This window comes from Pseudopodoces humilis, chromosome 3 (assembly GCF_049639895.1).
Source record: "Pseudopodoces humilis isolate 2021_Gansu_Grassland_sample_001 chromosome 3, ASM4963989v1, whole genome shotgun sequence".
NCBI lineage: Eukaryota > Metazoa > Chordata > Aves > Passeriformes > Paridae > Pseudopodoces > Pseudopodoces humilis.
Window position 1 is genome coordinate 54,876,174 of NC_142202.1, and position 14,908 is coordinate 54,891,081.

General features: G+C 39.8%; 1 protein-coding gene across 7 annotated transcripts in view; it reads right to left on the reverse strand.

Moving 5' to 3' along the window:
• The window catches only part of TIAM2 (TIAM Rac1 associated GEF 2), a 166,233-nt gene that overhangs the window by 48,633 nt on the left and 102,692 nt on the right, over positions 1–14,908 (reverse strand). For 6 of the 7 annotated variants that reach the window (XM_088052690.1, XM_088052691.1, XM_088052689.1 and 3 more), the window contains 7 exons: positions 14,667–14,813; positions 11,156–11,218; positions 6,790–6,957; positions 3,997–4,102; positions 3,499–3,576; positions 2,519–2,611; positions 1,213–1,473 (listed from right to left, as the gene is read on the reverse strand). In XM_088052690.1, the coding sequence (XP_087908816.1) occupies positions 1,213–1,473; positions 2,519–2,611; positions 3,499–3,576; positions 3,997–4,102; positions 6,790–6,957; positions 11,156–11,218; positions 14,667–14,813 (916 nt within the window). The remainder of the gene's footprint in view (positions 1–1,212; positions 1,474–2,518; positions 2,612–3,498; positions 3,577–3,996; positions 4,103–6,789; positions 6,958–11,155; positions 11,219–14,666; positions 14,814–14,908) is intronic. The other variant, XM_088052693.1, reaches the window with a different exon arrangement.

Below are 14,908 nucleotides of genomic sequence, written 5' to 3' on the forward strand. Positions count from 1 at the left end.
GATGACCTAATAAAATTGCTTTATAATTAAATCCATTCTAACAACTTCTCCTATGTGATTCTTTCTCCTCTCCCATTTTTAATGACGAAAAAAATTCCAATCAGAAAACACTTGCCATCGTAATTATATGCAAAAATCTGTGATCTCTTTTTGCATCTCTTGCTGCTCCCTTCACACAGCACTGCATCTTGGCTAGCTTTCCTGCAGAATTTTACTAGCATCCTCCAGAGGCAGAGCAACGAAATTGCACCTTTTACACTGAAAATCTTGTTAAATTTGCTTCTAACTTATTTGAAAAATAGTCAAGGCGTGGGAGGAAAGGGGAGCAAAGCCCCACATACTTTCTATTTCAGACAGATATTCACAAGTGTTCTGGTGTCACAAAACGTGGTTCTCCAATGAAGTAACATCAGATAAAGGAAGGGAAGGGAGTCCATGGCTCACCTCCACCCAGAGTGGCAGAGCCCCTCTTTGTGCTACTTCCAGCTGAAAAGGCAACCCAGCAGTGGCCACTGGCACCTCCTTGGGGCTGGGGGGTTGTGATGACATCCAGGAGAGTTCCTTACCATGAAGGCACCTTCCCTGCCTGCTGCTCCTCACATGGCAACCCACCAGGATCTCACCTGACACTGTTAGGATACATCCTCCACCAGTGGGATTACATTGAGTAAGGAATATGAGCAGGTAGAAACAGAACAATCCCCACAAAAGCTCCTTTCATAGGCTTTATTCTACACAGCAGCCGCTGTACCCAACAGGAGCACAATATCCCTGGATGTGAGCAGAGCTCAATGACTCCTTTCTGAGGTGATGATGACATTGATGATCCCCTTAATGTATATGGTACATACATGTGGTACACACAAAAAGCATGGCAAACACAGAACAATACTCTGCTTCTGAAAGCCATCACAACATTTCAACCACTGGTGCCTGGGAAGTGGATGTGTTGGAGATACTCAAGATGACACAGGACAGTTCAGAGAACACTTGATAATACTGGATGGTACAGACAAACAGATTAAATATTATCATTTCCCTACAGATATAATCATATTCTGTTATATTTCTGTTCCCTAAAAAACAATAACAGACAGATATTGAGCACAAATGGAACTTAAACAGTCTGTACTTTTGTTTTTAAGGCAAGCACATAATTTTACTGATATTCAAAGTGAGGTGAAAGTAATAGAATTATTGTCAACTTCTTACCATTTGCTGTGTTCTTTCTGAAGTTATCTAGAAACTCTTCCAGGAGCTGTGACTGGTTTGGAGGGGGCAACAAACTCTTTGGGTCCCTGGAAATGTCACCATCTGACCAGGACACACATAAGGGTTGCTGGGTCCCGCAATGGCTCATTCTCACTGTAAGCATTACACTTCTCTCTGAAAACAGTAACTCCATCTGCCTGAGATCAAGATCAGACACAGCCTCTCCATTTATGCTCAGGATTTCATTGCCTACTCGGAGCCCTGGCAGCACGTGAAAGCAAAGAAAAGAAAAAAAAGGTAACTTAATATAAAAAGGGTCACAACCCAAACCTTATGCCGACTCGCCTTTTATCTTATTGGTTTGAATTCAAATAGCCTAATCCTACCACAAGTCCATTAGAACCAATGGGAGCTTTATTTGTGCTGTAATTGTACAGATTGACCTCATGCTTGCTTACTTTGATAGCTGCTACCCGCAGTACAGCAATCAAGTTGGTTTTGTTTAAAGATGCTACGGAATTAGGTGGGTGGGAGAGCAGCACAGCTTTCAAGAAGATTAGAACAGAGGCACCTCTCACAACCAGATATCATCACTATACAGCACTATAACACATATTTCATCATCTGTGAAGAACAAGGCACTAGTCACACAGATCAGATTATTCATGCAAAGCTGCAACAACTAAGGATGGAGTTTTTATCAGCTTTTATATAAATCTAAACAGTGGCAAGTGCTGTCTTTCTAAGTCAGCAAAACCAAGTAGATATTACCATCAAGTAGCAAATGAATATCTCTGTCTCCATTTCTCTGGGGCTATTTTTCAGGGAGCAGAACCCACGTGATCCTCACACGTGCAGATGAGGAGAGGCACAGTTTCTGAGCAGCACAGTGGGAAGGTGCTCACAGAAATGTATGCAGAAAACTATTCTGGGGAGGAAGGCTTTTTGCCAGCAAAAGTGGAAGCGATGGGTCACAGAAACTGATCAAGCCCATCAAGTTCCCTAGTGTGAGATGAACTTTCTCCAGTTCATTCCTCTGTGCAAAAGCACTCAGTTGGATGGCTGAACATAGACTTTGCCTCCAAGGGTGAACAAGAACTGTCTCCACTACACTGAAAGGATAAATCAGTTACTCTGTGTACGCTGTTTTTCTTATTATTGCGTACTCTCCATGGTCTTCAGGGAAGAAAACTCTGAACAGTAAAAGCCAAGAAACATTTCAGACAGCATTACTAAAGCTCCTTCAAGCTTCTGGACTCAAAAAATATAATGAACAATAGTTTTAAACACAAACAGGATACAATACCTTCCTTGTATGCCAGTCCATCAGGGAGAACATCACTTACAAAGATATGGGTGAGATGCTCATTTCCAGCAACTTGGGCTGTGACAGCAAAGCCTGAAGTAAAACAAGTTTAAATCAAATAAACTTACTTGGGAATATTTCCCTTTTATTTCCTGTATTTAGTAGACTTTACATGAGAAGGAAGATACTTCTCATGAGAACACACCCATAGAGCATATAGAAATTATCACATGGGGATTGTTAAAATTAGTAAGACTTTTCAATTCCCAGAAAATGCCATGCTCTGCTGTAAAAAAAAATATTACATTTCAAAAAAAATATTTTCTACTTCAGCTCCATGACATTTTCATAACACAGCACAGCCCACCATTACAGTAAGAGTTCTGCAGAGTGTCCATCAGGCATAGATGTGTATTAAACAATTCCAAAAACTGGAAGCCCAAGCTATACTAGTGGGAAAGGCCAGAAAATAATAATTTAGAACTGACTCGCAGCTAAAGCACAGCACAAAGCTGCCTTACAAAGGTATCCTTGCAAGGTATGTAATTATTCCTAGGCATAACTACCTCCCACGGACAAAAAGCCTGTCAGAATTAGTTCCAAAGTATATTTTTGACACTGTGCCAACAGAGTATCCCACTACAAAAAAAAAAATCAAAAATGGCAGACTTTGACCATTGCCAGACTGAGAGCATTTATATAATTCCTGGCACAGAAGGACAATCATTTTTCTGACAAGCCCATGCTTCAATATTTGGCCACTGTAGGAAAATTAGAAAGTGGACCCTTCCAAAACCTAAGAAATGCACTTGCCAGTGTAAAACAAGCTGTTCGGGCCTTTGCTATAATGCCTCGAGTTCTTTGCAGACTCACACTTTGAGCTATCAAGGATGGCTCTATCTGCTCTCAGAAACAAAGAAGTCCCAAAGAGAGAAAATAAGCAAAGAGAAAAATAAAAAGAAGCGTTCCTGAGAGCTTACCATAGTCACTTATGTTTTCGGTCTTTGTAAGATGAACATGATAAACATTTAATGGACAAATTTCTATTTCATCATACACCTGTTAGAAAAGTAGCAGAAGTCATCAAATTATGAAAAGTATTAAACCCCAGATACAGCATGAGAAATAAGCACAATATTCTTTGCATCAACACTTGCTGTCATTACATAGAGAGCTGTGTTACTGTGTAAGCATCACTGCTGTGAGTGGGACTAAAGCTAAAGACCAAAAACCCATCCTGGATGGGTAAAGCTGACACTTTACTTTTGTACTAAAAGCCTCATTCAAACCTTCAAACATTTCTTGAAGAAAGTGCTTGCAGCACCTAACCACTCAAAACTGTGAACCAGAATGACAGAATGCAGTCTTAGAACAATTTTAAGACCTTATTTTTAGATCTAAATGCCACATATTTGTAGGTGATAACTCAACTGCAGCTACAGATATCACAAAACTTTATCTAAAAGGAGTCACACTTTCCTGGTCTACTATGTATTCATATGGTTCAGGAGCACAATACTCAGTATTTTCATCAACCAGTCTTCTGAGTTGTAGGCCATAGTGTCTTGGCTCCAGCTGTTTCATCTAAAGAAGAAAAAGAATGGAGTTTGGAATTCGTTATTTATTTCCAGAATCCTAAAAGACAGAGAAGTGACACACACACACAAAGCTTCTAAAATCATGCAAAAGCAATCTCAAAAAGTAATTTTCTACCTAATTTTGTAGTATAAACAAAGCTAGATGCATTGCTTAAAATACAAGGTTACAGTGCTATTTCCATTTTGCCTTACGATCCTCCCAAATCCTTTCATAAACACCATGTCTTGGCTATTAGATTAGCTGAGCACTAATATATGTTTCCAAAGATATCTCAACACTCTTCTGTCCCTTTGAACTGAACACTCACCACTTTTTCTATGACCACTTCTAAGGATTCAGTTCTGCTCAGCAGCTTTTGCTTCTGATGTAGAAAATGTGCATGCACGTATGGGCAGTTAGGAGAGGGGATGGGATGGCAACCAGGTTCCCTAAGGGTTTGCCTTTATTAGAGTTTATTTTTATTGCTGGGTTTCATTTGTGATCAGAGAGCTTCCCCTATTTTTTATTTTTTTTAACACATGAGGTCAAAGCAAAGATCCTGTCTCAACAGGAAGCCAAAGGGAAATAGGGATTTTCCCAAAGGATATTAGCCTGAAAGTGCTGAGCCCCTGATGAGAGGCTCTTAAAAAATCAGGATACCAGTGAGACCATGGCACAAAACATGGCATTTTAGCATATTAACAGACTAACAATTCTAAAACAGGAGGAAGCAACATTTCCAAAAGAAGAGGACTGACAGCCTCACTGAGGGTTATTTAACCCCTTTAATGCATCTCAGCATCTTACAAAATCTAACTCTATTGAGTAACTGGTAATTAACATTTTCTTACATGCTGCAGTTTACATGTTACTTGTGTTCTGTATCCTCAAAAATTGAATTCAAATGCACAAGTTTTTTTGTATGCGCTATCCAAAAACCTCAGACAGAAAACAGAAATGAGAAAAGTACAAGCCTCATAAAGCATGGATGAAGGGGAAAAATAAAACCCTAACGAGTCTTCTGAACTTCAGCCTTATCCACATACCATTCAAACATTTTCTGTTAAGAAGAAAGATTCCTTACACTCACCAGAGCAGAATGAAAATGTAAGAAGGAAAAGAACCAGGATAGATGAGCAGAAAGTATTCAGCATTAGAGAATGCTTATGAAAAGCTTTACACACAGAATAGAAAGACAAAATAAAACAGAAAAACATTTAAGAAAAAAATCAAGTAATTTAAAACTAAATTTTCATGCAATACAGACAATGAAAATTAAAAGCCAGCTTTACAATTACAAATATTTTGGAATGATAGAGTAAGAGAGGTAAGGAATTTCCTTTTCAGCTTAATTCTACTTTTATAAATTTTATTTCCCCCTTTAGGGGTCTCGCATGTTCTGGCTCTTCCGTGCCACCTACTGGCCAAGTGGTGTGTCACACAATCCCTTCGGCCTGACGGGGAACAACCAAGTTTTTAGAAGTAATGCCAAACATTAAACATTTTCTCAAGGATTCAGTCTCCACCAGGAGAAGCCACAAGAAGATAATTTCTTCTTAACGATTCCCTGGAAACTTGCCTAATTTAGAGCACTTATTTTGATTTTAAAAATTATATTTTACTCTGGATTGTTAAAAGTTTTCCTTTTTCCTTTTCTTTTTTTTTTTTCCTCCCAGTATTAGCACGTGAAAAGAGCCATTAAATTGAGCCCTTTCCTCCATTAAAGCCTCAAAATTCATTAACTTCAAGCCAGTTCAATGAGTTCAGATGGAAATTCACCGTAACCTATGCCAAAAGCTACAGCTGGATCTTGTCTGGCACAGGACTCCTTTTTTCCTGTTTTTCCCCTTGTGAAGTAAATAAAATATAATTAGCAGTTGGCCAGAAAACAGAACTTGTGGGTAAAGACCTATTTTTCCCAAAAAGCTGTTTAGCATAATTTAAGAGACTTGAATTGTGAAGTCGTAGAGCTAAGCTCAAGCAATTGAGATGTATGGAGGCAGAAATGTTAGGTATATTACGATGTTCCAGAGGTGCTGGTCTTTTTTCTGTAGCTAAAATTGGTATTTCTATTTTACCTTCAACCTGTGACTCGGTTTTCTGTTCCATGATCTACAGCAATCCTTCTCAAATTGCCGGTACTGACTTTCACAAGAGAACTCACTCACAATTTCACAAACTGAGTTTGTATTTAATTAAAAGCTTAAAAATGTCCTTTCAGAAGCAAACCTATATGATAGTGTTTGTCACAGCAGCCTTAATGTCTTAATCTCCTGGCTCTAACTCAACCAGTCCCTGCTGCTCCTCTGTGATTAATTTGCACAGAACAACTGGGTTTGCTGCAAGGACAGCACAGAGTGGACATGTGCTGAAACTCCCCAGGGCTGATTACCCTGTCACTGCTCTTGAAGTACTCCCTGTATGCTGTCTCCAGCAACACTTTGTGAAACCCTTTCCACAACCCTGCTGCTTTGGCTACAGCATATAAAAACCACAACTAAGGAAAGAGAGCAAAGTGCCTTGAGACAGTGATGCTTGTTATGTATTATTAGTATTATATATTATGTCTTTATTATTATATATCATGATAATCTTATCATGGTTTTCCCTATTTGCACATCCACTGATATACTGTCTTTCTTCTCAAGTCCACAGCTACTTACAAGGTGAAATTGTGCATGAAAAATAAGTACCTTGCACGCCAAAGACAAAACATCCTCCACCCTGTGCTCTGGCTTGAGTGTCAGCGCCACTGCTTGGCCATCACAGAAATGAACGTAAGTCTGTGTTTCCCAAGCATTCTCCTTCTGGATGCTCTCTGGCACTGTGCAGTAGACATTCAAAAAATCGTCGACTTGCTGCTGGAAACAAGGGAGGAAGGTATAACATATGCAGATGTTGAAAAACAAAACGAAACAGTGCAATTACATTAGAAGTTTGCAGTGGCTATGAATTCAAAAACAGCATTGTGTATTTTCTCCATGGCAAGACAGGGAAAGAGTTCTGATACCTGCACTTGTTCACTATCGAAGACCTGATTTTCTAGAGCTCAGATTGAACTTGCTGTGCTTTCCCATTAAGGAATTTCATGCCTTTATCTCATACTAATCATCGATTTAACTGATTGTAGAAATATGTAGCTACCTGGTATTATATCACAGTGGAAATCAATTTTTAAGAAGAACTGGCAACTGCAATTTTACCTAACCTATACAGGTAAAATAACTCTGTATATAAATAAATAAGTAAATTAATAAATAAATAAAGTTGGTGTCATTTTGACAGAGTATGACAACAAAATTCCAGCAGAGAGCACTGTGGAGCAAGGTTACCCGTAACAAAATAAAGGACTAAAGGAATAAAGCACTCCTATTCTATTTACGGTTTGAGAACATGGTGTTTCATTGGCAGCAGAGGGTATTTGCCTGTTTACCATTTTGCTCCACATCATCAGTCCTAAATAAATTCCCTTTTTCACTCTGCACTTTCACACTTTCTCCTATACTGCACTTCAGGCTGCATGTTTCAAAGGAAGCCACACAAAGACAAACACCAAGAGCTGTTCAGATCTGGAGTTTCGCATATTATTTGGGTCAGCCTATTCAGCACATCCCTTAATTACCTATATCAAGGCATTTAATTTTATGCAGATGGGGTCCCTTGATTTCCCACACAGTCACTTGGAAGAGACACTAACTCCATAGAGTGGCAAGACTTCCACCCAAGGCATATCTTAAGCTATCCAAAGCTGTTCTCAGGAGTCCTTGCTTTTTGTTAGTATTTTTTGTTTGATTGTTGGGCTGGGGGGATTTGTTGGCTACCTAAAGACCCTTGATTACACAATTCTGCCCCCTCTCCACTGGGACACAAGCCCAGGGGTGCACCACAATTAAAAGCTGCTATAAAAGCTGCACAGGGACTCTTTCCCTTGCTTCAGGCATGAAAGTAATTGACAACAATCTGTCAGTAGCAACAGAGAGACCGATATTATTTTCTTTTTGCAAATAACAACTGTGGCTGTGAAAACAATGAAGCAAGCAATCCTATCCAGGTAATTACCAAACAATGCAGAAATTCAAGTTACAGACAACCCAGATTGTGGCATAGTAATAATGTGATGCCAGAATAACACACTGGTTTGGCGGAATAATATTAATGAAGTAAGCCAATTCATTAATCTTGCCTGTCTCACTCAACCATCCCTTTTAACTAGTTGAACATGAAATTTCAGTTAACACAGGCGATGGAAATCCTACTGAAATCCATCAGCTTGTACATAACAGGAGTTGTGTTCTGCTACTGCACTTAAGGCAGTGTTGAAATTACAACAGGTGAAGTGTGACCTTGGTGGCTGTAGGTACAGCCTGCTCGTAAAGCTGATGTTGTTGAAGAAGATAATTCCTGTGGAACTGTAGTCCTCTCAGCACTAAATCAACTGCCTGAGAATGAAGCCTGACCTACCTCCACAGTGTAAATAAGTGTAAACAGAAAGGAGAAAGGGGGCAAGGCATGAAGGCTGCAAGAGAGTAGCACAAATGAGTCGGGCTGAATTTTCCTGGTGGCTTCCTCCAGGAAAAACCAATGCTATGCTTGCCTCAGCAAGGGAGGTTTGCAACTGCTACGATGGTTTATTGCCCTGCAACACTAGCACTTCAAATCTGTGCAACTGAAATAAATCTTGCTATTGCCAGAGATGAAAAAAAATCCGTAACCTCATATCATAGAGGAGTAAGGTGATGAGAAATAGGTTCAAGGCCACCTTTTGATGTAAGATCTGCAGCCAGCCAATGTGAGCTACATCCTCTCCTTGCCATGCACACTGATGCTCAAGCATGCAATTTGAGATAAACTTCCCTCTGTTATTAAACATGACTGTGTTCCTTAACTGCAGTCAAGGAACCGTTGCTTCATCCACATTTTCCGTCTCAGAAAATCTGACATGAAAAGAGATTTTTTTTCCTGTTATGCCTGCAGTGACCAATTCCACAATAGTTCATTCATTCATTGCCACATGAAGTTATAACAACCCATCCAATTTTCCAGAAAGAGGCGCCAGGATTTGCAGACTGTCACATGTTGTGCCACAGGGCTGCTGCAGGACCAATAGGTTACTTCATAATTTCCTCCCACTATTTGCCTCTGCTTTTATCATCCTTTTCAGGGAAAATACAGCTTCCCTGGCAGACTTCACTATTTGTCATTCGCTACCCTCCACAGGCAGCATTTCATAAAGGTTTGGATGCTGTTTTTGTTTTTTCATTTTAAATCAGCCAGTGAAACCAGGCTGATGCCAGAGTAACGGTTTTCAAAGTTATGATGAATCATTTCTGAGTTGTCGTATGATTCACCAAAATGTCAAGATCTTAAAAATGCCCACGCTGTATTTAATACCCATTGAAAAAAGGTTTCAGAAATAGGGTTGAAATAATAAGGAAGAAAATGTTTTTCTAGCGCCAGAGCTCTGCTCAGCATCTAAATTGTGTGGGTTTTTCTAGTCTTGAAAGACAGCCCCGCTAAATTTTTAAATCCTGGCCCAAACCTGCAGCCACATTAACCTCTGATGGTCCCCCTCTACCTGAAACAGGAACAGGGAACAGGGCTGTGAGCCCCTGCCTGAGTTTGGAGAAGGCTGCTTTACCTAGAGCTGGGACAAGAAGACAGACCTTGTCTTTTTGTTGACACTTCACCAAAGAGAGAACATTTCATTCTGCTTGCTCCCTAGAGCCTTCAAAACATTTCTCTGTCTCCTCAGAAGGGTTCAGGAGGAGTAAATACTCCTGTTAGGCCAGAGGACAGGAGAACCACAGCAGACCCTGTAGTATAAGGCAGCTCCATCAATCTCCCAGCCCCGAGAGGGTTGGCATCCAACAGAGGGACTGGTGTCACAGCCCTACAGGACAAACCTTCAGGGGCTGTGCCCAAGAGATTTGGTCACTTCTCATGTGGCAAACCTTTCCACACTTCAGCATGTTTGAACAGGAATGAATTGTGTTTGCCGTCTTTGAGGTGGGACATGGATGCCATCTCACACCACACACTATGGAACATTCTGGAAGAATTTGTTAAGTGTTCTCTCCAGGCATTGATTTCAACCCCAAAATTACAATTTATTTTGAAAACAGAGGAGTGATTTGGTTTAAATACTTCCCCACTCCAAGAAATAACAGGCAAGAGGCCAAGTAACAAAGGGAATTCAGGTATTTCAATCCAATTTTTCAAAGAACAGACAAAATGTGAAGATACTTTCAGAAGGCAAAACAGTGTTACAGGATTACAGGATAGCTGCTGTCAGTGGGAGAAGTCCTTCCAGACCAGGGGATGGCAACACTATGCCCCATGGAGGCTGAAGGAATGCAGAAAGACTATGACTGAGGCCAGGCAGGAAAAGCAGCTGATCTCCTCCTGGGCATCAGAGAACATAAATCACAGCTATTTACTGTGTAATGCAGCTGAGGGATGCTCCATCCTTCTCCTTTACTTGGGCAATCTCCAGCTTTACAATAAATCTCACTTCTCTGATGGGATGGTCCACAGACTTTACATAGATTTTATTGCCTTAAAACTCAAAATACAAAGGTTCTGTTGAAGCAGAAATGTATACCTTGGGTTGCATCCCATCCCTGGAAACAATCAAGGTCAGATTGGACGGGACTCTGAGCCTGATCTAGTTGAAGATTTTCATGTTTATTGCAGGAGGTTGGACCAGACAACCTATGAAATTCTCTTCCAGTCCAAACCATCCTATGATTTGCCATACTGTGAAGGATGCTTTCAAACAAGCTCAGCCCCAACTCTCTCACAGTGTACAGACTGTGTGCATTAGTGTGTGAAGAAGCTTCTAGGAGTTTGGTTTGGTTTTGTTTTTTAAAGTTTACCATGAATGCTCAGAAACTTACATTGAAGTGGTTTCATTAGCAGAGTTATAATCCTGTCACCTAACAATAAATACATTTTTTGAACCTCTTCAGGGTCCCTGAACCAGCCCTGCCGTTACCTTAGAGAAACACATTCAAGAATTCAAAGACATGGTGATACAGAATGAGAACAGGCATATCCTACCTCAGCAGAGTTGGCTGAATTCTGCACGCCAGCAAATCCATGCCCTCCTGCTGAATCAAAAACCTATTGAAAACATCACAGATAAATAAGTAGGTTGAACAAATAAACACCTTTACTTCTTACCTGTTTTGGTTAAATCCATTGAGAAAAAAACCAAAAAAACCAACTAAATTAAGGAATATATATCAACCTGCTAAGCCCCAGGGATCTTTTTGTACTTTCTATTGCTTTATTCTGACTAGAAGTAATAAAGAAATACAGCTCTCTCCATATAAAGAAAACTTAAGCAGATTTTCTGTTTTAAGCTATATGCACACTCAGATTCAAATACATATAAAACATGTTCTTGCTTTTCCCTATCTACTATTTAGTAATAAGATTAAAGTAATTTACCTTCAAATCATACACTACACTGGAATTCTAAATTTTACCCTTCAGGATACAGTTAGGGAGAGCTACAAATCTCATCATGACTTCAAGGCACTATTTCAATTCATTGTTGCTGGTTTCTAACACCTCCTACCTTAAAGTTTTTCATCTTTTCTAACCAGTTTTCTTGGCACAATAGATTGAAACTTTAAGCTTAGCTTTAAAGCCATAGTTGACCCAAACCCCACACTATTAAGTAATTAAAGTAGCTGACTACTGTGTCTGCTTTGGAAGTGATGAAGGCAGGACCTGAGATGTACATTGTTCACATGCTTCAGAAATTTAACTATTGGTATCTCACAAAGGTGCTAAGCTGATTAATTTATTTTTTTTTTTAATCCAGTAAATGGCTATGGATACAGATATTTTGGTGATCAGGCTGGTGTAAACACAAGGATAGAACTATACATTTTATATATGACATTGAGATTTGCAAGTAATAACATTACCCTCCTAACCTGCAAATTTAAAACCCTTTTTTCTAACTCTTTCTACAGTCAATAAATTAGGACAATATCAGACTTACAGATGAGCTTTTTGGGGGGTTCTGGTATTAGCAAAAGCCTTTCAGATAATCCAAGACAACCAAAAACTCTCTCTAGATTTCATACTAAATACAGTTTCTGCCAATGCAAATAAAGGGTACCACTTCTGAACTTCCTGATCTCACCCACAGATGTAATCAAAGTATTTTATTGCTTATGATTTGTCAAAACAATTCACCATTTAGACATAAGAAAGCAGATAAGCATTTAAGAATCTGAGGATAATGTGAGCCTAGACATCCCCCATCTGCTACAGTGCAGTTTTATTAACTGATTTGTAGAAGACTGAGGCACTTCATTAATGTTTATGAAAGCTTCCCAGCACAGAAACTCTGAACATTTTTATTAATGCCATAAAAATAAACAAGATAAAATTAAAAACTTCTCTGACACAATGATGTTCAAGAATAAACCATCTGATTTTGAAACTAGGGTGCTGTAGATTAAAACATACCAGCTACAGTCAAGTGAACTTAAATCCAAGAAAGCAAGACTTTTTTTTAATCTATTGTTTGGCAGAAACATCTCAACGCAATGAGCAGAGAAGTAACTTCCACTTCTCTGCTTAACCCAGTTGGATGAAAGAAACAAGAAAGTTATCTTCAGGCCTATTTTGATTTTGATATAGAATTGTGTGCATATACACAAGTCTGATCAAGGATGTGGCTCTCTTTTCAGCCGTCTTCTAGGTTCACGGGTCAGTTTTCAAGCCATGCCCATAAAAATTCCTCACTTTCATGGACAACACTCAGCATTTACATTTCTTTACTTGTATTGCAGGATGTTTTATTACAAAAAGAAAAAAATATCAAGAACCCTAACTTGTCAATGAAAACATTTTGGTTTGGAAGAAGAAGGGTAAAGACCCATTGGGGACACCTCTGCCTGTGATGGGCCTCCCATCTTTGCTCAGAAGAGCACTGGGAGGGCAGCAGGAGCCTACTCTCCTTGCCACAGATATAAGATTCCCTGTCCCTGAGCTCCACAGAATCCCCTTCACGGGCTATAAAGCACGCGAGAAGACATATTACCCAGTTAAACACAGCGCAAGGTGTCAGGTCTGCTGGAAACAGAGCTAAAGGGCATAGCATTCCTTCCCTCAGAGCTCATATTAATAAAGAAATAGAGATGCAGGACTCCCAGACCAGGCTGCTGCTGGGGAACACAGGGGAAGTTATGTGAAAAGGATGACCTAGGGAAAACTCCTCCTTTAGTTCCTTCTTTTCTAAGACAGACTTGAGTTTTATTAATAAATTTCAGCATGCTAACACACCTTGATCAATATGCTAAAATGTGTAGCAAGCAGAAGCTTAATGCCAGTGATATTTACCTATTAAAAATACAAACCACTAGATCAGAAAACCCTGATGTGTTATTTTGCAACACCCAGTCTGTTGGATGAGCTCTGCATGTATTGCAGGACATGTACAAATAGGCTTATTTCAGTATTCTGCAACAGACTACCAGACATGCAAGAACAGCCAATTTTCAAGTGCTGATTTTGTGACTAATAGAATCAAGGGCCAGGGAACAAGAAGAACTAAGTTGCCTAATTAAAAATGCACAAAATACTGCTTTGCAGGAGCAACAACAGACATGGCAGAGGCTAGTGAAAACAGTAGTGTTCTGAGTAAGAGTGCATTTCTGTAACTTCTGCCTCACTGTCGGGAAGTGTCTCTGCTCTTATTTACCTCTTTTTTCAGGGAAAAGGCAGCAAACTTTTGTTTTGCATATAACTGAGCTTTTAATGAGAAAACACAGACTCCTGAAGTATGGAGCTTGCACTAAATGTAAGCATGAACCACAAGTTCCACAAAGAGAAAAAGCTGCTGTGGTTTCATCAGCAATGCACCCCTCCTGTGGGGGCACACATCAGCATAGTCGCTCTCCCAAGAGCCAGCCTGACCCTGCACACCAAACCTGTGCCAAGTCTTCAGTAAACTAGTCTGGCATTATTTGTCAGCTGTCTATACTGACAGCTGACTCCCTGCATGACAGCAGTCTTCTCCTGGTGGCTAAAATGTAGTTCCAGAAGTGTGTGTTGCTTTATTTTTAAGAGGCCATGCCAAAGATGCCTGTCTTTGCACAGTCTCTTTTTCCCTTGAAGACTCACCTATGTCACTCTATATTGAATTGCAACAGTGCTTCAGAGTCCCAGTCACAAACAAGCACACACTGTATGAAGGACAGTGCATAGAGGCTATCTTGAAAAAAACCCTACTTCCAAACAGTTTGAAATGTGCCAGAAGGGAAATTTTGTTATAAATTCCAACCTGATATTCTTATGTTGACAATAATTAAATTACTGGGTCACAACCTTTCATTTACCAATCTTATTTATGACGAAAATAAAACCCCAAATTAGACATATAATCTTCACAGGTGATGACCCCATTGCAGGTTTGCCACACCTACTGAAACCTTGGATGCAGGTTTGATGGACAAATGTCTTCTACCCTGTGCACCAACAGCACTTTCCAGGATGAGCCGCAGGAGAAACAAGCCATTCTATGCTACCCCCAGCAAATAAGATCTACCTGAGTAATGGAAGGTCGCTTTTCTTTTCCTTTTCTTGCCAATGTGTCCAGTCCTTTTAGAGAAGAAAATAAACCCTTCTTATTTCGAACCCTCTGCGACAGAGACAGGGTACGTTTCCTGAGAGCAGCTTCATCCCTGGAGCAGATCTATTGAAACACAGAGACAGACCCTCCTGTATCACTTTCATAACAGCAAAATACTGACAGTTACTTCAACCTGAGGCATCAAATGAGGGTTGTTC